The 24,809-nt window shown below is 37.6% G+C and overlaps 1 protein-coding gene across 2 annotated transcripts; it reads left to right on the top strand.

Moving 5' to 3' along the window:
- Positions 1–1,408: 1,408 nt before the first annotated feature.
- LOC132128911 (SPRY domain-containing SOCS box protein 1-like) lies at positions 1,409–20,815 on the top strand. 2 transcript variants are annotated; one of them, XM_059540311.1, is made up of 3 exons: positions 1,409–1,596; positions 15,240–16,114; positions 20,382–20,815. In XM_059540311.1, exons 2-3 carry the CDS (start codon positions 15,421–15,423, stop codon positions 20,507–20,509), a joined length of 822 nt encoding a protein of 273 aa, XP_059396294.1. In that variant the 5' UTR covers positions 1,409–1,596; positions 15,240–15,420; the 3' UTR covers positions 20,510–20,815. The 2 variants fall into 2 exon arrangements, with proteins under 2 accessions (XP_059396294.1, XP_059396295.1); XM_059540312.1 differs by lacking the exon at positions 1,409–1,596 and adding an exon at positions 12,579–12,601.
- Positions 20,816–24,809: the final 3,994 nt, after the last annotated feature.

Below are 24,809 nucleotides of genomic sequence, written 5' to 3'. Positions count from 1 at the left end.
GTCGGTAAATAATATGCCTTTCTGTTATGTGATTGTTCTAGGCATGTCAAAGAAGCTTTGGATTTGTGAGTATTCAGAATGAACACAAGGGGACAGTGAAATACTTCACAAGTCTCTCAACGGTTATACTATGGTTAAGGCAAGAATGTGATTCTTAGCTAGTTTAATATAACTTGCTGTTTGTTTCTACCATCACTGTCTCACCAGTCTACATCAGAGGGAAAATATCTACTCCACCCTACAACAGAATGGTTTGAGAGACACTAGTGACCACAGAAATGGGCTCAGGAGGAGTGATACATTGTGTAAGGTGTATTGAGGAGTTATTACGTGTCTCCAGACAGTTTGGGTTGCCAAGATGCCTCATTCTCTGTTGAGTCATATAGAGAGGAGCCACATGAATCAGTGACTTTAATGGAAATGCAGTCATCACACAAAAGGGTGCAACAACTTCTAGGTCGGAGTGCATTCAGTCTGAAAGTGAATATGAAATTGCAGACATTACAGTGATAGAAAAAGAGGTTGTGGACAAGTATTCAAGATTGGAGGTCACTGGAAAGCAATATAAATCAATCACTACTTTTAGCTAAATAAGATGTCAGAAAATAACTATTTTAATAAAAGGAAATATTTACCTCTGGTAAAAATAAATTGTTATTAGGATCCATTTATGTCAAATGATTCAATGAAAGTAATATAAATACATTATTTTTCAAGTGAATGTAAATGAAAAGTTTTATATTGTATAATTAAAATAATCAAACTGCTACATAAAAAATCTAAACACGAAACTTAAAATTTCGTTATTTATGCACAAGATTTATATTATCTTCCTTAAACTAACAAAACAACTGAATATAAGTTCCTCAAATAGAATATTATGAAACAAATAAAATTTGAGATGATCAGTAAACAAAACAGAATATTTCCTCTAACTACATAAATCAACCAGTGTAGCATTCATTTGTCAAATGACTGAATTGATTTAAATAGACTGTCAACCTTGTATACTGTTGTATTTCTAAATAAGTAATCAAACTGGTATCGAAAAATGCTATCTGTATTTATGCACAATATATTACTTAAATTAAGAAAATACCTTACTTATAAAGAATAAAAAAATATTATGAAATATATCAAATTTGAGATAATTAATAAACAGGGTTTACCTGCTACACAACTGGCTCACAAATAAAACAATTTAGTTTGCTTTGCTAACTATTAGGACTACAAAGATGGTAAAATAAAATAAAAAATTAAAGACGGTTCTAGCAACTAATTGTATATCTGGCATGCACACAAACTATAAATATGCCATCATTATATGTAGTCTACAATTAGCAGGTTTTATCAGGAGAAATGAGTTAAACAACAACTCAACTCAATTGGGAGGGACGTTTAGCAGCAGCTGGAAGCTATTTGACCACGTGACTGAAGAGACGTTTCTATCGCTGTTAGCAGCCATCATTTCACCCAATACAAGTCTATGCTAAAAACACATAGAGAGAGGATAACAGACTAGTCATGGATTTGCACGGGAATAACGACTGAAAGGAACATATTCACTCCACTCTTTCGCCTATGCTTTATTTTCCGGTATGTATCAGTTGACTGAAATAATTAGGTTTCACACATTTGTCGGTCTTTTTTCTTTGTTGTGTGTTCACATGCAGACACTCGCGGCTTTCCAAGCTTTACCAATACAAACATCCAGTCGATGTGCTCATTCAACAAGCCTAAGTTATAAAACGGAAAATGCGATATAAACGCGATGAATTGTGGCTCGTTTCCTATTGCATCTCAGTGTAAATAATACATTAACATGCAATAAGCAGCAACCACTTCCTGCGTTTGTAATGAGCCTGAAATTGATTTTTAAGCCAACATAGATGTCTCGTGGACGTACATTTAACAGTTTCCAACCCTAGTTTAGCAGCATCAGGAGATTTGTGTCTGATTATATTGTTCATTGCTTACATTTACCTTCTCTGCGAAAGGCCAGGTAACGTTAGCCGCAATAAACTAATTACTTTGGTGTATGTACATGAGAATTGTTATCGTAGACGTTTCAACCATAGACTGTATAAAAACAGGGTTTCAACTTGTACTCCACGAGAGTAAAGATGTTTGTCCCAGACAGTGCTGGAGGGGCTTTACTTTCGGTTTAAGGTCTTAAAGACCTAATGCATTTGGTCTGGAGGCATTTGTGTTAAGCTATCTTTACTTATGTGCTAAATGAAAATGAGGTCATAGATTTGTTTACAAACTACAACTAGCACGGTTTTATTTTTAATAAAGTGGGAAGGTTTTTTTTATTTTTATTTTTTAAGTAATTTGTTCTTTTGTAACATAAGTGGAATCACGTGCATTTACCTGCAGCTGGGAGTGGGCCTTTGAGATCAGCATTGCTGTTTTTTCACTCACCCCAGATCTCTCTGAGCTGGAGAACTAAAAACACGGGGTGGAATTGAAGCGGAGTGACGTCAGAACGCTTTGAGGGGAAAGGGGGAAATCTTTGTCCCTGCTCCAGTCAAATGATGTATCAGACCGTACTTTGATCTGTTGCTTTATAAGAAGCAATTAAGGCATTGGCTTCTTTTTGCACTATTTTCACTGGCGGAGAAGTGAAAGTTTTTTTTATTTTATTTTTTATTTTTTTTATTTTTATAAATTACTAAACTAAACACAAAATATCTTGCGTTGTATATTTAAAGATACAGAAGTCTTCCTGTCAACCAGCGTCTTTGTCACTGTCATTTATTTGAAGTCATATGCCATAAATATGAAGTTACCATAGTTTGCTGCAACTCAATCTTTAGTTTTGCAAGTATTTTGGTTGAAACTTTGGTTTATGGTAACCGGTTTGTAAGGGGTTTCTCATCAAAGTGTGTTGAGATGTTCTGCAGAGACATCAGCTCTGTGTTTGATCCATTTAATGTCAGATAACTCTGGTTGATGTGTTCAAGGCAGATTAACCTTGCCTTTGTGTCTGCCAGAACAGTAGCACTGATTTTCTCGTCACTGGAGGGATTTAACTGTCTGTACTACAGTAAATGCTCCCGACTGCACACAGATGTTTGTAGGCCTGTATAACAGGTATCTCCTCTGACACTGTGTTTTAGAGGACATCCTACTGAACTGACCTGGATTACAACAGTGCGAATGTTGTAAGCGGGATGATTCTAGGATTTTCACTTTAGGTGGGGGGTCAGCCCCCATTGAGAGTATAATAATAATAATAATAATAATAATAGCCTAATAATAAAGTGTATATATAAACAATGAGATTAAAAAAATTATTTATTGGGGTCATGTACTAAATGTATTGCAGTATTCCACTGTCTTGCATAGATGGGTATAACATTTGAATTAATAAGCCAAATTCAAGTCTTCATGATCTCACACACACAACCTGTTTACTGTACAAACACAATTTTACTGTTTGCATTTCTAGTACAACCCTCTTTCCGTAGCTCAAGTATGCAAACCTCTTTGCCACACGCACACATGGACTGGAATGTCATTTATATTGAAAGATAAATTTTCAAAATGAAAATGGCAACATGATTGTTTAATAAAGTATGTGTTCATATGTGCTTCATTTTCACTGGAGGAAACTGCTGTGGTGTGATGAGGGGTGAATGCAGTAAAAACGTAGGCTGCATTAGATAATATTGCTCAACCAAATATTGCTCCCCCATGATATTTTGTAAATTGCATTTATGGCCAAGAACTGCACAGATACAGATATTGTATCAATCTATCTACTAGGGCTACACGATGTGTCGTTTAAGCATCGATATTGCGATGTACGAATCCACGATAGTCACATCGCAGGATGTGCGATGTAGGCTGTCCTAGTTGATCCGTTATTCATTAACTGTACGGGCCAGCTGCTCCCCGGCCCTTGACGAATGTGATTCGCTGAGATCGCGCGAGAGAGAGCGCTTCAAACGACATGAGCACTGTCTTGCTCTCTCTCCCTCGCGCATATTAATCAATTGACACGATGGTGTCAATGTTTAAATCATTTAAAATAGGGATGTGCACGGATAGTCGAACATTCGAATATTCGTTCTGCTCTAATTATTCGAAAAATAAAAATGATATTCGAATTTCACAAAAAAAAAAAAAAAGTTCACAATAAAAACCTAATTTGGTCACTTTCTGTGATTCTCCACGGCATATTTGAAGGTGTATGCAAGCAAAAAATAATTAATGAATGATTAAGGGGCCATTCACATATCGCGCCTAATAAGGCATGGAAAAGGCTATGCGCTCCGCTTTCTCCTTCTTTCCAAAGCGCTCGGGCAGAAGCGCTCCTGAAGCGACGCGTTCTCTCCATGAAGACTCGGAAATTTCAGCAAAGGATAAATGGATTTGCAGCACAAAAAAAATCGCTTTCAGTAGCTCTGCTACTAAATTTATTTCAAAATGGCAATCCATATACAGCTATGATCAGCTGTTCCTTCATCTTGGCTGAGCTTTCAACATTGTTACAGGAAAGGATGAAGCTGAATGTTTAGTTCTTGTCACATGACCTGCGGTGCGCTTGCGGCATTCTGAAAGTTGAGATGTTTTTAACTCTGCTGTTCGGACGCGCCTGGAAAAAACGGGACTGCGTCGCACCGCGTGCGCATCGCGACCGCGTCGCTTCCATTATGAGCGCGCATACCGCGCGCCTACATTGGAAATAACGAACTTGAGCATGCAAAAGACGCGATATGTGAACGCCACCTAAAAGAACTGCGGTCTTCTAGTACTTGAAATATGCCGTGGAGAATCACAGAAAGTGATACAAGAACATTGTTGCAGCATCTCTCAAGCAACGAATAAACACCGCTAACTTGGAGAATGCAGTGAAAACTCCTCTTCTCGCGTCTGCCCTAGACCCTCGGCACAAACATCTCTGGTTTCTCGATGAAAACATGAGAGAAGTAAGAAGGAAAAAAACTTTCACTTCACTTTTTTTTTTTTTTTGCTTTTAATCTGTACTTTTGTTAGTTTGCACGCATTGTTAAAGGTTTGCAGCTACAAAACACAATGTGTAATGTTCAAGCTTATTGTAAGCTTGTTCAAAATGACGAAAACAAATGTTGCTGAAAAATAACGTCTGACTCATTAAACTTAATTTAAATAAACGAATATTCGTTTTTTGTGAGCTCAAATATTCGAATGTGATATTTGTGGAAAACGCCCATCCCTAATTTAAAATGAGAATGTAAATCTGTTCACCCCATTTTTGTTTTCTAAGAAAAAATTAGATTAGATTTCACATCGCAATATATATCGCAGAAAAATAAAATATCGCAATGTCATATATTTCTCAATATCGTGCAGCCCTACTATCTACAAACACACACCTTGTCCTCTGTCCCTCGCTCTGCGCCGCAGCGGTCTGCCGAATCATGCGGAATGAAAAACAATGCGCTGAAAGATTGGGAAGAGCCAATCGAATTTAAATTCATATGAAATTTAAAGGGGACTGAGGCGTTAACGAATTCGTGTACAGTTTATGGAGCTAATCGCAAATTATTATTATTTTTTTTTAATGGCATATTGAAGCCCATGCTTGTAAGTTAATAACTTTAATTGTGATTTGCTCTCCTTCCCATACATTAAAGGTTGGCCCGGGATAGTGTTGTCACCTCGCGTCGGACCAAAACGCTATGTTTGAACACACTGCACAGTCTACAGCTGACCGCAAACTAACATGTGTGTTCTGAGCATGTGTGAGAGAAATGAACGGTCTATATTAGCAGCTATCAATAGTAGGCCTATATATTTGTGATTCAAAAGGAGAGATGAAACAAAGGTACACGAGAAACACCGATATGAGACATTAACCAAGCATTGATTGCTTACCATATTGAATATCAGTAATGTTGATAACTTTAACAATTTGAAGTGGCTCATTATGTATGAAAACATTCGCATATTAGAATGTTTGGGAAAGATCCAAGCAGCAACTTTCTGCTCCCTCTCTCGAAACCAACACAGAATTGACTAAAACTGCAATTCATCTACAGGCCGCTGGAGGCTGGCTCCAAAAGGATGTCGATCCTTTAGACTTCCCATGTTAAAATGCCCAACTTCACTGCAGAATTTTTTTTTTATAGCCTGGTGCAAAAAATAATTTTGGTCTATATGGCTAATTTTGCTCTTCGTGACAACTGTGAGGGGATAAACTTTTTATTTTTTTATATATAACTCATTAGTTTAAATTATATTAAACCTTAAAGTTCTGCATAATAAGGGCTCAGCCTGTTGAGTGACCGGTGTATTGCCGCTGCCGTCACCGCCGTTGCGCTAGGTGGGTGTGGTTTCAGCAACCAGCTCCTGCCTTTTTGCCCCTTTTTGATTATCCATGAGTGACACTTGGTAACGCGCTGCCAAGATGGCGACGGCCGCCTCCGCCCACTTTTGGCTTCAACAACACTCTTCGGAAACCAATGGGTGACGTCACGGACAGTACATCTGTTTTTATACAGTCTATGGAAAGATCGTGTAACATTTAAATTATATTAAAGGAATTAGATGAATGAATGAAGGTTTATTCGGTTACAAAACTTAAGACAAAATGTAAGTACAGCAACTACAATACAAACAAACAGGGTAACCGAAAAGGTGTAGGCTGAAGCCGATGGCTTATTACGCCTACCCTATTTACAAAACCTCTACCCATCAGAAATTAAGCATAAACAATGTACGTGCATAAACATACATGTATACACATATGCATACGTACACATATACATACATAATACACACACGCACATATATATATATGTGTGTATATATGTATACTGTACACAGTGTATATATACCCATATACTGTACATACATATATAATGCTTGTTTGTTTTACTTGTGATAAAAGTTATTGTGTAGATAACTTTACAACAAAAAAGATAACAAATAATTTAAGGTTTGAGAGGAAAACATTCCAGGATTTTTCGCCATATAATGGACCGCAATGGGAACCAACGGTTTGAAGGTCCAAATTGCAGTTTCATTGCAGCTTCAAAGGGATCTGCTCAATCCCAGCCGAGGAATAAGGGTCTTATTTAGTGAAACGATTGCCCATTTTCTTAAAAAAAAAAAAAAAAAAAAAAAAAAATTATACTTTTCAAACACATGCGTGTCTTGCACTAGCTTGATTTCATGCATTAAGTAGTCACGTTGGAAAGGTCACATGTGACTTAGACAGAAGTACCAACCCAGTGTTTACTAAGCGAATATACAAAGAAAGTCAAACACCCTTTACAAAACAAGGTAAAAAACAGTGATGTCAGATGATTAAGTTGGAGAAAATGAGTTTTTCACCCTACCTTTCTGAACTGAAGTACACAGACGAAAAGCTAACCACGTGTAACCTTTTCAATTCAGCGTAATTGCGTAATGTAAGTTGAGCTAGTGCAAGGCGTGCATTTGTGGGTAAAAAAAAAAACATGTATTTTTTTTTAAAGGACCAATCGTTTCACTAGATAACACCCTTATTCCTAGTCTGGGATTGTTTAGAGCCCTTTGATGCTGCACTCAAACTGTAATTTGGACCTTCCACCCATTGGTTTCCATTGAAGTCCATTTTTATGGAGAAAAATTCTGGAACGTTTTCCTCAACTTAATTTCTCTCCACTGAATGACAATGACATGGGGGTGAGTAAATTAGGTAATTTTTATTCTGGAAGTGAACTAATCTTTTGATGTTATGGTATTTGACTAATACTTTATTTTTTATTGATGATTAAACTTGGGAGTCAATTGGCTAGATGCTTTACTGTCTCACTCTCTCACTCCATCTATAAAATATACACTTCTGTTAAAAATGTTAATGGTTTTTCTCTTATCTGACCAGTCTCTTATGCTTAACGTTGCATTTGTGATCAAATTTACGCAACTTTTGCTATTGTTGTTGCAACCTTAAGCTTCCAGTACTGTCTGATAAATGAAGATCATTGGGGTTCTTTGAACTGTATGATCTGTTCTATTGGCTTTGACGCTGAGCATTTAACTTGCTTACGTAACTTCACTAATTTGGTAAAACAACTCATTAGGCTAACAATACTGCTGGTCTTGACATGCAGCCGTTACTGTAATCTAAGGAATGCTTAGCTGTACTAAATCTATTTTTATTTCTGCTTAGTTGAAGTGTAGTTTCATATCTTGTAACTGGTGCAGTTGAGGGTGAGAATTTTTCATGTATTGGGACTTCAGCAGCTGTTCATGTCTGCTCATAAGTATGTCTAAGTAAGTGATATGTGACCGATATTGTAGTGATAGTTTTTTTCTTTTTTTCGTATTTGGTGTCTCAGTTTCTTCTCACCAAGGGCATAGCCATTTTAGAAGTAAGGGGGTCAAATGTAATCCCTCCCCTAATAGTAATTGACAGATTAAATTTTCTTCTTGGCTAAATACACTGCTGGACAATTTATTTATTTTTTTCTATATTTTTCTAATGGCAATTGATTTTCCTGTTCATACTACACTTTCTTTCCACTTTCTTTGACGCCAGGTCATGCATAGACTATCTTTTCTCTTTTAATTTTAAATCTAGATTTATTAACACTGATCTATGAAAACCTCTCTGTGAACACACTTGTCCCCCACAAAACACATTCTACACCCATGTTTCTCACTTCCTGGTTTCATAAACCGTATTCCCCATACCTGCATAAAGTCGAGTTGCTTTTTGCATCAACCTGTTCTGCGTCACCTTTTACTTTTGTGACTGAGGTTTCTCTGTGGAAGTTAAACACTATTTTTTTTGCTTAAAATCTTTGTCCATCCAATAAAAGTCAATGGGGTCCAAAACAACACTGGAAATTGCATTTTTTGTAGGAGAAAGTCATACAAGTTTGAAACGGCATGAGGGTAGGGCTGGACGATTATGGCCTAAAAACAAAACCTCGATTAATTGAACATTTTTACCTCGCTTACGATTAATGAACGATTATTTTGTTTCCGTTTTGTTTTTTTGCCCTCATAGTTCACTGACAAACTAGATTAATATAAATTTTAAATATTAAAGTGTTAAAGAAAAGTAAACAGTCAGTAATAAAATGGGAACAAACAAATCAATTAGCAATATCATAAATACAACTAAACAAAATTTCAGGTACAGAAACTGTAAAAATACTGCATAGTTTTCTTTTATAAATAAAATAAAGATTAATCAATCAAGTTAAGTTATGAAATATATTCAGTCAAGATCAGTGAATGATTTTTTGTTCTTTGATTAATTTCTGATCATTATTTTTCGATCATTTATTAGGCTGTTGTCTCTTTAAGCAATAATACTGCACATGTGTTTTCTTTCTCATCTGTTTATGTTCACGTAAGACAAAAATGGCTGCGTTTATGATGATATACTGATGTAGTTTTCTGTATCGTAGTTTCGACTTGGAACAACCTCTTCTACAGTTAAAATACACAAAACAGTCCGAGATCGGACTAGAGCTTAGATCGGGCCCAACAAATCAAGCCCGACCCTACCCGAGCCCGAGCACGTTGTGTCCGAGCCCGGCCCGGCCCGACATGTTCACTGTAATTATGAGCCCGATTTAAACCCGACCATTTTTAATATGTGGGCCGTTAAAACCAGGGGCAGCGCCAGATTTTTTTATTTTTTTTACCGCAGGTGCTGCTGTGTTAGATCATTTAGGCTACGGGGGAGCTGCGCAGTTTTATATATATATATATATATGCGTGCCGCATTTAATGCACGAGACAAAGCCAACACATATGGTCACTCCCCACGACTAGTTTAAAATGTTTCCATACCTCCGATTTTCCTCCAAACTTGCTCAGTTAATTCTCCTGTTTTAATTTTTTTCTTTGCTTCTTCAAGCTCCATGTTGCACTTATTCTACTGAATAGTACAGCACGCACAGCAGGTGTGATGTGTCACGCATGCGGGACTGCGAGTGGACGAGACGCTGCGCATGACACGTGACGTGCTTTATCAAGGGCCTGACCCGACACGGCCCGAGGACGGTGGCGGGAAATATCGGCCCGGCCCGGCCCGCGGGTCAGGTCGGGTCGAGCCCGAGCTCGGGCTCGGGCAGAGAATCTAAGCTCTAGATCGGACACAAACCGGGAACCCGCAGCGCGACCGCCGACCGTTGCTCTCTATGCACGTGCTTGTGCTTCATGTGCGCTGCACACAAACGTGCTATAATAAGTTTTGAGATTCTAAGCTACTTTAGTGATAAATCACAGGACAGCGCTGACAACTAGTTTCTGTGTTCCTCTGTGCGTGCGATCTTCTCATCTACTGTTTATGAGTGTTCGTGCCACAATGCAGCTGCGCGAACGTGGTTGCTTGATATAATAATACACATCCGATCTTCTAATCGCTTGAATGTCCAAACTATAAAACAAATACAACTGATAAAGTTTAGTGAAGACGCAAAGCTCCCGCACTCGCACGCCGTCACTATGTGTTGTTGAACCGGCGTCCACCTCCGTGTTTTGCTCTTATGCCACTGACTGGAGAGCAGAGAGTCATGTGGCTACACACACGGTAGTATGCTTTTAAGGGGGAAGTGTTAACAGGATTAAAAAAACAAAATAACCGACGTGGGAAAATTACGTCGGTTAGAGGTTATGAATTTCGGTTTTGATTACTTTTCGATTAATCGTCCAGCCCTACATGAGGGTGAGTAAATGAGTTTTTATTTTTGTGTTGGTTGCTGTGTTCTTAAATTCTAAACTCTGAGCCATTTTATGTCTTCATATAAAACTCAGTCTAGAGTTGATGTGACTCATTTCCGAAATATAGACTTGGTTTTCCAGTGGGTAACACAGGGCCATCAAAAACAGGAGGTCTCCACTACCATCATCATGGCAGAAACTGCATCACCCAGTTTTGGTCTCCACATAGACCTGTTTTGACTACAGGAGTGTGTGCTATTTAGCAACGTTCGGAAGATTCCTATCAGATTGCATTATGGTGTGTATTTGAACAGGGGTGTTGTCATTTTCTGTTGGAGCATGAAACGGGATGGCACCTGCTGTGGCTCTGCCTAGAGCTGTTGGACTAGTCTAGTGGGTAAATGCTAGTTTAGAGCTCCCCTGTTTTCTCATATTCAACAATATGATTACTTTAATCCAGGGTGAGTCCAAGTTCATGAAGGGAGTGTCAATATAAAGACACCCATTATCTTTCAAAAAGAATCATATGCTTTTCCTCAAACTTATTGCTCATACTTTTTCTTGTTGGTTTGATTTTTATGCTGTTGCAAACATTTTTTTTTGTATTGCATGAACTATGCACAACCCTTTGTCTCTGCTCCAACATTATTTAATCCCATTTTGTAACATTTATTTGTGCTGTCGTAGCTACTGTGTTTATGCCACCTTCTTGGTGGTGCATTATATACCCCTTCAGATGCAGCTTTTGGTCTCCTTTACAGTTTGAAAAACAGAAAACAATTTATGTGAGGGGAAAACTTATGTTTTTTTTTAAAATTCTATTATGAATATCTTCCTGAGTTTTAGTGTCTCAGGTAAGTTTTTTTTTTTTTTTTTTTTTTTTTTTTTTTTTTAAATCGAGCAGTGTTAAAGTACCGTTTGCCTGCCATTTTTCACCCCGTCTGCCCACTTTCTGAATAGAGCCGCCGTGTGGCATTTTGGTTGACCCAATGATTTGTCGTCATCTTTCCCAGTCCTGCTTTGCCCTTCACTCACAGCTGCATGCCAGATGCCTCAGTGTCATGATTAGAACATGACACTGTTGAAGATAATGTCCCCGTTTCAGAGTGGCGTCCCTCATCTTGAAAATATTTCTGCACTTTAGCAAAGAAAACAGGAGATATTGGCACTGTAAGCCCATCACATTTTGTTACATAAATAGTATAGAAAATTATATATATGGTGGAAATTTTGTGCAGCTACTTGTTGGTCGGACTACTTTACATAATGTAAAGAGGAAATGTGATGCACACAATTTATTTTTACAGGCACTTATAAGTGGCACATAAGGAAATCTTAGGTTAGAAGTACATATTTGCAACCAAGTTGGTGCAAGGTTGGGGTTTCAGCAGATCACAGGTTTTATAGGAGCAGAAAAGTCAATGGAAGCCCAGTTTTGCTTAAGTATTAAAAGTGGTCGAGACAAAAGCAAGTTCTATTCCCCAGGCCCAAAAAACTCACCCAGAACCCACATTCACATTTTAATCCGCTCTGCACAGATGGGGCAAACCACCTGCAAAGCCCCTCTGCATAAACTTAAATAATAATAGTAACTGTGTAACCTCCATCTCACAGGCCAGGCACTGTCAAAACCACGCAAAGAGTGGAGACGATCCTGCTGAAAGACATCACCTCACCCCTAAATATCACGAAATGTGTTATTAAAAATGGTCATTGGTTTCTGATAGAACTGTAAAGGTCTGTTGTCTGTGTTTGTTAGTGCTTTGCCACCGAGCTTAATTGCTCCTTGCATAGAGTGTGTGCAAATTAACATGTTTCCTACTTTGTAAAGGTTGGACAGCCATTGAAGACTGTATTGTTTGGCATTCACAAACTTGCCACCCACTTCTTGGTGTTCCTCAGCCTCGGGTAGGCCAGCGACGGAGAGGCGTGACCCATTTAAAAGGTTGTTTACTTGTGTCAGAGAAAGGGCTAAGATGTTCCTCAATGAACTCTTGTCTACAATTCAATTACCCTTGGGGCGCTTCAGCAGCTCGTTATGAAATGCTATTTTTCGATTTAACAGTTTTATGCACCGTATGGGAAGAAGAACTTTATAACCCTCACACACACACCTTTTTTTTTTTTTAGTTGTTTGTAGCAGACTGCCCTAATTGTTGAATATCAGATTTAAATGTGATGTAATTTAGGAGGGCGAGAATTTTGTTAGAAATCGGGTGGGGATTCCACATACTGCAATATGTCCCTGTCCTGTCTGGCGGAATGTTACTTAACTGAATTTTGCAGTTTTTACTGAAAACATTTTTGCTCCATATTCTTGAAGGACTTTTTATTGCTCTTCCTGTTCTCTTCAGACTAGACTAGTTTAAAAGAGGAAATGGCCTGTCTTTTTCTCTCCCTTATTTCCTATTTCTAAAGGGCATTGTGTGAAACGGTATCGGGTTGGTTGTGGTAAAGCTAGAAATGTATTTATTCTCTGCTTTTGTCATGAGATGTAATGGGCCTGAAAAGGTCCTTGGACCAATAAACCGTATTGTAACGCTCACAAGTGAGGCATTGAGCATGCAACTGACAGAATAATACAGTTGCTCTGCTATTAACAGTCCACAGTTGTCTGAGTTTCTAGAGGAGTGTAGTAGATTGACTTATTTTGTGTGCATGTGTCCGAATCAGGAAAATCAGACAGCGTTTTCTCATTCGAATCTAACAAAAATGTGTAACCTTAGTTCAGAATAGTTTTGTTACAGAATCAAATAGCCGAGTTTATAGAGGGCATGTAAAAAATTTTTGCAGCTTCACCATTTGCTACTTTATCATTTATACTGCATTTAAATGTATGTAGTACAGTTTGTGTATATACGGGGTGCACATCATTTTTCCAGCCTGGTTCTCATAAGAGAACCTGGAGATTTAGTTGGGTCACGCTATATGCAGTATGAGGACCAATTACATTTAACAAAAAAAATGTAATTAATAGTAATTGCACTTAAAAAAAAAATAGACTGTGTGATCCTATTTTAAATTAATAGGTAGGCCTAGTATTAAATACAAATACAATTATTTTATAGTAAACTTAAAATTACTACTCCTTTTTTTTATTTTTTATTTTTTTGCCTCTTTAAGAAGGATCGCTTTGTTTCCCCAAATTTAAGTCGCTTTGCATAAAAGCGTAAAAGAGAGAGAAAATACACGTTTTCATATTTTTCAAACTTAAAATCAGCAGGCTGTTATTTTGGCGGGTTGCTGGCAAGTATGTATACGCGCTTCTGGGTATAGCGTTGCTGCTGAGCTTCAGAGAATGAATGTCACAGGTTTGCATTGTGCTTTGAAATTCAGAATGGGGTAGTCTAGATTTAAGGTTTACAGATTGAATCGAAATCTTATATAACAGCTGTCAACTATGATGGTACGCAAATGCACGTCATGTCAGAACTTTTTTACATGCATGCGGACCACTTAGGCCTAAAAAAAAAAAAAGTTTGGTTCCGGTTGGTTGTCAGTTGAGGTCATTGGTTGGTAGGGATTTTTTTTTTTTTTAATTTATTTATTTTTTTCTCCAGTGGCAGTTTTACACACACACACACACGAGCGCTGATTTTAAATGTGTGTACCGGTACTTTTACGACAGTGATTCTGTATTCCCGTTTAAAGTCTGTTGTTGCCTTAGACACGCAAAACGCACACACACACACACAAAAAGCCTTCGCGGGAGTTTGACAGGCGATCTCATAGTAGATTAACATGGAGGATTTGAACTTGAAAAACGGAGTGTACAGACATCTTTTTGTAGTCAAACAACATTCTTTGTTCATTTATGTGGTTTATTTGATTTTAATGCTATAAATTAACTAGAAGCAAGAGACGATCAGTTAGTTTTAACTGATGATCTAACTTACAGCGATCTGTTCGACACATTCAAGAGCCACAAAACGGTATTTATTGTTTACATTTCTTTAAAAAATGACCACATTTGAAAGGTGAAATAACCAAATGAGACTTTGTTTCATATTAAAAGTAAGCTGGTAATGTTAATGTCCTGTCTGTCAGCATGTTGTCAGTGCCCTCTCTGTTCCGCGATATATTGTTGACTCCCCCCTCCCCCCGTGTTTCTCTTAATGTTACGATTTCCAAACCTTAAGTTATAGCTCACTTTAGGAATTGACAGTTAAAGGGTTTTGATGCAATACTTAATGGTTTTTAACGGATTACTTAAGTGTTAAACAGCATTTAAAGAAAACTGTAATTTAATTAACGATGTGTGAAAGACCGTTCTTCCCCAGTCTCATAAAATAAATTTGGGTCGCACATAAATTGACAGGGTTGGTCGGAAACCAGAACCAAACAATTTTTTTTTTTAGGCCTTATGTGCACCCCTGCAAATTAAATTATATTTAATAGTACATGATCATCATTCATAATTTTGTGTATTATAAACTATGAAATTTCCATTAATGGTAATATGCAAGATAATGATAATCCTGTATTTTTTATTTAATTATGGAAAAAGGCTGTGTAAACATTGATTTATCCCAGTCATTTAACGTTGTGCCTCTCGTTTTTATCTCCTTTTTTAATCTTCCCAGGTGAGCTTAACTAGCAGCTGCTTTGACTTGGTTTCCCAGCAACCACTGGCATAAAAACAGCGGCCTTGGCCTCCTTATTGGCGGAGGGGCATAGGTGAAGGAGTGGACACTGACTGCCACCTTTCTCTGTTATTTACTTTATAACGAGGGGGAATAAGGTGCTAATAAGACCACCCAGAGCATGGGGCAGAAGGTTCCGGGAGGCATAAAGACTGTGGACATGCGGGACCCGGCGTTTCAGCCTCTCAAGCTGGAGCTGCAGGCCCTGGACTACATCAAGCCATCCCGCTTGGATATGTTGTTGGACATGCCATCAGCCTCACAGGAAGTCCAAGTTCAGCACTCGTGGAACAACGATGACCGCTCTCTAAACATATTTGTTAAAGAGGACAATAAACTCGTATTCCACCGGCACCCTGTAGCACAGAGTACAGATGCTATCCGGGCCCAAGTGGGATACACACGGGGACTGCATGTGTGGGAGATCAGCTGGGCCATGCGCCAGCGGGGCACCCATGCAGTTGTTGGTGTGGCGACGGGTGAAGCACCGCTGCATTCTGTAGGATACACTGCACTTGTAGGAAACAATAGTGAGTCCTGGGGCTGGGACCTGGGACGTAACAAACTCCATCACAATGGCAAGAACCAGCCCAGTAGGACGTATCCAGCTTTTCTTGAGCCTGATGAAACCTTTATCGTCCCAGACTCATTTTTGGTGGTCCTGGACATGGATGAGGGGACTTTAAGTTTTATTGTTGACGGACAATATTTAGGGGTTGCGTTCAGAGGACTAAAAGGAAAGAAGCTATACCCTGTAGTGAGTGCTGTGTGGGGACACTGTGAAATCCGAATCCGGTACATCAATGGACTTGATCGTAAGTATCATCCTTTCTGCTTGTTTGAATTTGCCTATGTTATGTGTCTGTCTTTGCATGGCTCCTCCAGTCGTCTCTTGAATAACAAGGTTAGCGTTTGTTGAACGTTGAAAGTGGCTGGAGCTAGTGTGTCTTTGGAAGGCTTTGTTTCTCATTAATTATGTGAAACCAGCTCCATTTACCTGATCAAGACCATGATGTCATTCATTATCTTGGACGCGTCTTGGAAGCTAATCATTAAACTGGCCACTCTGCCGTGCTCTGTCCTCATTACGTCTTGATCAGATTCCACTACCTGTGGAATATTTAAGAACAGACTTTCTTGCTATTAGTAAGTCGTGTTATCCATTACTATAGAGCAGCAGGCTTTTGTTTAACGGGAAAGTTGTGATTGGACAGGCCAATTATTTGAGGTTGTGAGAGAACTATGGCTGTTTAACAGAAGTCTTTAAAAACTCTGTTATGCCAGTGGTTTCAATGGTTGAGATATATAAAAAGGTTTTAATTTTTAAATTTTATTTTAAGGATTTGATGGTGTGTAAAAATAAATAAAATGTAAAATTACCAAATTTTTTAATTATTATTATTTCTCATTTGGTATTACTAAAATCCTAACACATTTTCGTAATCTGACATCGTCTTAATTGCATTCTAGTTTTCACACTAAAATATAACAAAACTGCGTTAAGTTTTGTTCATTTTTAAAAGTATTTTGTAGCATTCTTTGGGTTTTATGGTGATTTTGAAAATATAACTTACAATGTGTATTTGATCGAAATGAATTTGAATGTAAATTGTTCTAGACCATATTCTTTGACATTAGTATACTGAAGTCAAAGGCAATTATTTAAGTTTTGGGAACATGTCTTTTATCACACCTAATATTTTACTCCCACTGTAAAAATGCACTAATGTATAGCTGCATTTTAGTAATGGGGTCCTTTTGCGTGGAAAGTTTAATAACCCTTGCTTGATCTGGCTGACGTGGAAGCCAAGATGAATAGTATGCATGCACACCCCCCAGTTTAATTTCTTGAGAAAGGTAAAAGGTTATAAATATTACTCAGTCATGCAAATTACAACTAGCTAGTGTGAAAATGTCTTTCCTAAAATTGTGCATTCTCCAGGTTACAATATATATTTTTGTTTTGCATATAGTTTCTGCAAATCTGACTCATTTCCTCAACCCAGCGTGCTGTAATGAGTCAGTTTTGGAGGACATTCTGGTGATGTTATCATTCTGTGGTCATATAATGAAAGGATGCAGGTGAGGGCCAGACTTGCTCATGTCTGGGCTTCTCGGGGCCAGCTGTAACCAACTTTGCTCTGTGGAAACAGTCTCCGGGCCACTCATGATGCCCTGTCCAATGGATTACATGTTTTATCACCTTGATGTTTTGCATACCATCAGGTGATGGGATGACTCGAAGATGTCTTTCCTGAATGTGGCATTTTTAGCAACATTAAATGAAGGTCTGACTTGGAAGTATTGTTGCAGCCTTAATGCTTCTTCAGGTCAGGACACAGGTGTTCCCTTTTTCGGAGAATTCTCATCCCTTCTATGTGTGAGCGAGTAGCCAGAGTATTACTCAGCCTCTGACTCCAAGGCCTTGGCTTCCTTTTGTTTCTGTCTTGTGTCAGTGCCTTTTAATGCATTCCTCGTCATGCTTGCGGTCAACAGAGGTATAATTGTGCTGTTATTTATCCCTTACATCACTCTCTTTGGTTTCCCGAGTGTCTCGTTTGCAAAGTGTACATTTTATAAAGGAATCTCAACATCCGAGAAACCATTCTGAAAAGTCTGAAGTACTTGGGGTTGTTATATGGCTGGACTAAAGGGAACCTGTGAGGAAACTTGTTATACTTTAAGCCAGGTGCACACTCAAGGAATTTTTATGTATTTTTTTTGGACCGTTTCTTGGTAAGTGTAAAAGTAAAATCTGCAGTCTTTATTCACTCTGCATCAGCTGATGAATTGCTTTTGTCAGTTTTGTAACCTAAGGGTCAAATATCATACATAAATTAATATTTCTTCAACTTTGTGAATATTGTCACACAGGGCCAAAATTTCTTCAATGTAATATCATAACGTTATAGTACCACATGCTTGCTTTTAAAAGGGTTATGAAAATTCCCTGAGGTGTACTTTTTTTTTTTTTTTTTGGAATGGAAAAAAATAAAATTTAGTCATTTTCTAGCCTAAATTTATCCCTCTGATTGAACGCTCTGCAGTCTCCCAACAGACATGCCCCTTCCAATAAACACTCACTGCTCTGATTGGCTAACATCTTTGCATTAGAAATGAGCATTAATTACATGTGGAAGTCTCTTAAAGGGGTCATATATTGCCCATTTTCCACAAGTTATTATGATTCTTTAGGCTCTTAATGAAAAGTCTGTAACATAGTTTGTTTAAAATTTCTCAGTGGTAAACACATTTTTAAAAAACAAGTTTTTTACCCTTTTCAAAACATGCTGGTTTGTGGAATTCTCCTTTTAATTAGATTTGCTGACCCCTCCCCTCTCTTCCATCTGCTCTCTGAGAGACTGTTTACTTTAGCCATATTCATAGTGAAACTTGCTAATTAGCACATTATTAGGAAAGGCAATTTGCAATGATTCATTAAAATACATTATACTCACTACTTCTGTAGGTGAGGGTGGATCATGAATGATTCGGGTGAACATAAACGCATTTAAGTAGATCAAGGGTGCATTTCTTTCAGATCCAAACGTAAGTTAATCCTCTGCGATGTCGGGAGTAAATGTCTACTGCTATGTTCATGATTACATCCAACAACAAAACCCCTCAATCACTTAGGAGTCCTCCTTGTCTGCATCTCGGACTGATGACTGCTCACTCAGGGCAGGTGTTGAATTGGATGCTCCAGCAATAATAAAGAGAACCATCTTTGATCACTTTATGTATATTTAAATCACCAATAGATGACATGTTTTCATGCTGCTAACAGGGGAAAGTGTGAAGATGTTGAAGCAATTTACGTCAGTTTTGGGGATCTAAATCAAATTAAATTTTATCTTTCATTTTACTAATACACATTTTCTTATTTTTGTAAAGGATGTCTAGGGTAAAATGGCTCAAATTTGGTTGAAGTCTAAAATATGGAGCTAATTTTGTCATCAAAACATCAGGTAAAACGCTTGCTTTGGTTGATTTTAAATAAAATAAAAATAGAGACTGATAACAGCAGTCAGTAGAGAGAACGATGTTTATAAATCATTTACTGTCAAACCCTTATAGACGCTGTAACTAGTTTAACTAGTTTTTATAATTTGATGCAAAGGTAATATAATACAAAGTATAGTGTCATGTATGTATTTGTGTGTGTGTGTGGTGTAGCGTGACGTCACGCATTACGATGTGGGCTGGGTTGGATGTCCACCGTTGGTTGCAGTGAGACGCAGTTTGTAGAATGATGGCTAATGTTAATCATGATGTAATATTTCTCCAGATTTCAAATCCAGGTGTTTCAGAAGAGTAGAAAAGGGTAGTTCATATTTTAAACCGATGGGTTACCCAGCCGGCAAATGACCAACCTTCAACGTTGAAATATGTTTGAAATAAGGTCAGTTGTTGTTTTAATGCTGAAACAACGTTGATACAACGTTTAAAGCTGTACGGTTGAAAAACAGTCTGCCCATGACCAACTTTCAACGTTGAAATATGTTTGAAATAAGGTCAGTTGTTGTTTTAACGCTGAAACAACGTTGATATAACAGTGAATCAACGTTACAATATCAACGTTGATCCAATTTGCAAAATCGAAAGGTAATTCAACGTTGTTTCAACCTTCAATCAACGTTGAAATGCCGGCTGGGTAGTTTTGACTTGAGTGTTGAAACGTGCAGTGTTTTATTGTAAACCTATGTGTAAATCTCAAGAACGTTTTGATTTTCCATTTCCTGGTTTTTTTTTTTTTTTTTCTTCCCTCCACCTTCTGAACAAACAGTCCACATGTCTGCTCCTTATACGCCCAGCCACAGACGCCGGGCATTCCTAACACTTGTGCAAGGTCTTGGGCTTCTGCTTTATCATGTCAGTTTTGTGTGTAAATAAGAATGTCAGAACACGATTGATATAAAACAACCAGTCTAGCACACAACCCCGTTGTACAGTCTGTCATGGCATTTACCCCAAGATCTTACTAGGAAGGACAGCCTACACCTGGCATTACAAGCTCATGCAGTATTTGTGAGTGATCCCTCCTAATGAATTTCTTCTGTCTGTCTCTTTCTCCCCCTGTAGCTGAACCTCTGCCGTTAATGGACCTCTGTAGGCGCTCTGTGCGGGTCGCATTGGGAAGAGAGCGACTGAGTGAAATCCATGGACTGCCCTTACCTGCTTCCCTTAAGAACTACTTGCTCTACCAATGATGATAGTAGTGCCTTTACTACCATTCAAGGCATAGTGTCCACCTGTATTTCTCTCTGGGATTAATCATCTTTCTGGCAAGCCTGTTTCATTACATCTTTGTTTGTTTTCGGTGCCATTCTTGGTCACTGGGCATGGTACCAATAATATTTTTTACAAATCAGACTGAGGACATCTCTTGCTTGATGCTTTCAGGATCAAGTGTGGCATGGTCTCTAGTTGCTTTACTCGTATACTGGAAATCCACCTTGAAGGCTTTCGCCGGAATCTAATGGCAGATATGAAAACAAGAACCCTTCTCCTCTCCAAACTTCAGCTGTTTATCAAGACCTTTCCTTTTAATGTTGTTTTGTTTTTTACTCCTTTTTTGGGGGGGGGGGGCATACATTAAGCTTTCTTTACTGTCATTAACATAAGGGTCCATATAGTGACACTCTGCAGGCAATGCAAAATACATTACCTTCTCAAGACCTTTAGGTTTAACAACCAGCAAGTTTTTATGTTAACAGACATTTTTATACATTTTTCAATTGTCTTTACCCTTGCAGTCTGTATAATAATTTAGCTGAGTCAACTTTGGATCTGTGGCCATGGTTCGCAAGTAGACGACACTTAAGACCATGTCTTCCCTTGCTCACTCTTGGCAGGTTAAAAATAGCCTGGTTTTAGCTGCAAGTCTGACCGTCTGGCCTGGAAAAACAGCCTTTGACGTCTACGAGGGGGGAGTTGAAAGACTAGCATTCATGGAAACAGCCACGGCTAGTGTTATGCTAGCTTTTTAAATCACTCAACAATTCCCTTGCCTTTAATCACACTGCAATATCTGAAGTGCCTGGCTCATGATACTGGTATATTAAGAGAAAGCCATGATTTGAAGTCCTTTTTATATGAAATTAAATGTTGCATCACTGTGAAACTATGTAGCATTAATCAAAAAGAGGTTGTATATTGTACTTTCTGTAATGGCCCCTAAAATCCTGTGAACACCCATATCCTACAAATAATGTTTGCCTGTTTTATTCTTGAGGACTGTTTTTAACTTGTTGATTTGAGAAAAGCAGGGATGGAATATTAACACTGCTGTGTGGTGCCTTGTCTATGAGATAACCATGTCAAAAGTGACACGAAGGCAAATGTTGATGTTTTTTTGCTCTTTTAAAGTCTTTATGCAGAGAAGGTAAAATTGCTGATTGTCCTGTTATCCAAATGTTTGTTTCCTCCCCATTCTAGTCTTTTAGATGTGTAAATGTAGTTCATGTTTTGCAGCCTTTTTGCTGAGCATGAGGGGTATAGTTTGGTTCTGTTTTTAAATACTTTCTGCCTGCAGACCACCATCTCTTTGTATTCATTGATGTAGATAATATTGGTAACTATCTAATAAAGTTTATTATAATTGAAGTCCTTTGCGTTTGTGGTTTTTAATCTCCTAAAAATAAAATGGTCAAAGCAAACAGACATGAACTGAAAGCCAAATTTGATTTCTCTGTCTTGCCGATAAAGAGTTTGTTCACTGCTGACAAAATGGATTTAATAAAAGTTGGCTGTGTACGCAGTAGGCATGCAAAATTGTTTTTTTTTTAATATAAAAGTTGATAAATCTGTGCTATTTGACTACTGAAAACAGTAAAAAAGGTAGGAACCTTTAACACCCATAATACACTAGGATAATTTCAGAATATCTATGAAAAGCCCTGGAGCTGTCAAATATAAATGGACAAATACACTGGGGTATCTTTGTGCAGGTAGCTAAATTATTCATTCACTAATACTATCAACAATATAACCATATAAAGAAGGTTACAAATGACTTCTAGTGTAAACCAGCATAAAATGGTCAAATTGATAATGTCAAGTAAAAACCTTTTTCTCTTATTGTAGAATATTGCACTATTTACAAAAACACCAGAGACGGAAATTAAATTGGATGATACATGGTGACCCTACCAACAGGCTACATCTGCTTGAAAGAACGTCTCTTCAGTAACTTATTTTGTTGGTGTCCGTAAGCGTTTTATTCATTTCTCCAACATAAACACAGGAAACTTTATCTGTAGACATAACAACTCCGGAGCGAGATGAGAACAAGGAAAATCTGTTCCAAGCAAACAGCATCTCCTCTGACAGTTGTTTCAGGTTAGCAATCTTCGGCTAGCGGCAAGCCCCAGGTAAATGAGTTGCTGTGTGTAATGGAGTTGATTTTCATATCAATGTTCCCACTGTCATCCTGACTTGGCGGTTGCCATGGCAATGTGTTTGCATACACAGAGCTTTGGAGCTTCAGCATGAGGTCACTCATCTCAAGTATGCAGCTTGGCTGGAACAGTGTGCTGTTTGGGTGTCTGGAACGGCACATTCCTCCATCTAATATTTTAAAAATGGTGAAGGTTGGGAGTTTCTGTGTGTACCTTTTATGAGAGAAATGGGTCCAAGTTGGCTTATAACTGAAGAAATGTGTTATCGGTTGAAGAACTATTGTAGGTTCAGGAGGTTCAGTGGACTTTACTGTGATGAACTGAAGTCATGTTTCAAGGAACTTGCTATTCTGTGTTTGTTTCTTCAGCATGTACTAATATGATGCGTATCCGCTTTTTGTCTCCGTCACCATATGACTCTTTGAACCAGTTGTTAGAAACAAGCTTTTTACTAATATTACTTTTATTATTTTTATTATTTTTTTTTTTTTTTGAATGTCAGGAGTTAGGAATTAACCTTGTAAAGCATTTATAGAGTGTCTGGTGTCTGCTGGGTGTTGCCAGTCTCGCTGTAAATTTCAATGTTAATGTTACTTGATAAAAAAAAAAAAAACTTTGCAAACTTTTTGTTTCAGAAAAATCTGGTTTTCTAAATATATTCTAGTTTACTTAGAAGCCAATTCATGAAATCTTGAATATAATAAGTAACCTTTTTTCAAGATTTAAGATACAAAATTAGTAAAAAATAAAATAAAAATAAAGTTAACAAATTGAAATGTACAGTGAATGTTGCAGCAGTGGGGGTGATCTTTTCATCTAGAAGGCGAACAGTGGGATGCTTAAGGGACAGAATGGCCCATTCCAGCATGATGATATGTCCTATGTGGGATGTGTTCATTGTAGACTGCATAATAAATGTCTCACATGGACAAATACCATCATTTTTTTGGTAAATGGTCCCTGTGTTGGTGTGAAACCATAACTGTGACTAGGCAAGGCGGAATGCAGTCAAATGTAACATTCACAGATTACACAATGCTTTCGTTTAAAAGACATTTCAAGCTTTCTGTAGATATATTTTTAATGTATGTGAGACACCACAATTTTAAGTAAATTCATTATCAGGAAAAAATTAAAGTGAAAAAAATAAAATAAAATAAAGTGATGAGAGGGCGCCTCCCTGTCAATATAGCAATAATGCATTCCAACGAATGTAATCTTACAGTGCTACTACATTATCCATTATCTGATTTTGAAATCTTGAAGAAATTCATTGATCTATTTAGATAAAATAACTGACAGAAATGTACTGTTATTTTCATCACAATCAAAATTTGCACATTAGAAAGCAGAAATTAAATATTTAATGTTTACAATTTTATTAGTTTGGCATGTGATAAGCCACTTTGAAACTCTCCCGTTATTTTTATAATTTTTAATTTTTTTATAGGCTACGTTATGAACATAACATTTCAAACATACTGAAATACTTTATCCACGGAGTGAAGGCGGAGCGTGTTTCTGGTATCAGTGAGCGCGGAGGGGAAATTGTTGCCGCTTACAGACTCTACTGCCGAGTGAGAGAGATGTTTCACCCGACGAAATTAAGATGACTGCTGCAGCTTCATTTTGTTTTTTGTTTTTTTGTTTTCTTTAGGCCATATGCTATCACCCAGCCCTAAAAGCAAGTAAAGAAGGCTCCTTTAAAATCACTTAAGTTGTCAATTAATAAAGCTCTTTTTTACATTGTGGGCATTTTGTTGATTATAATGAGAGAATTTGAGATTAATCGTGAGGACGTTTTATTAATCCGTACATTCTTTAGAGTTTCAAAGATTTAATCGTGCAGGTTTAATTTATTCGTTTCTTGTTTTAGGCTAATTAGGCCTAAATAATGGGAACCAGTACTTCGTTTTTTACTAAACATGCAACAATTTCTTAATCAGTGTACAGACAAATGTCTTTTCCCCAAGAAATTATCTGTCAAAATAAAGGACAGGTAACGAATAACAAAAATGCATGTTGTTTTATTAAAGGAATTTTAAAATATAAATTAAAATATAGGCATAATATTTGAAATATTGACATTTTGCATATTAATCCATGTAGT

Source organism: Carassius carassius, chromosome 46, assembly GCF_963082965.1.
Source record: "Carassius carassius chromosome 46, fCarCar2.1, whole genome shotgun sequence".
NCBI lineage: Eukaryota > Metazoa > Chordata > Actinopteri > Cypriniformes > Cyprinidae > Carassius > Carassius carassius.
The sequence above is the reverse complement of the archived record's forward strand: the minus strand, read 5'-3'. Positions and strand labels throughout refer to the sequence as shown.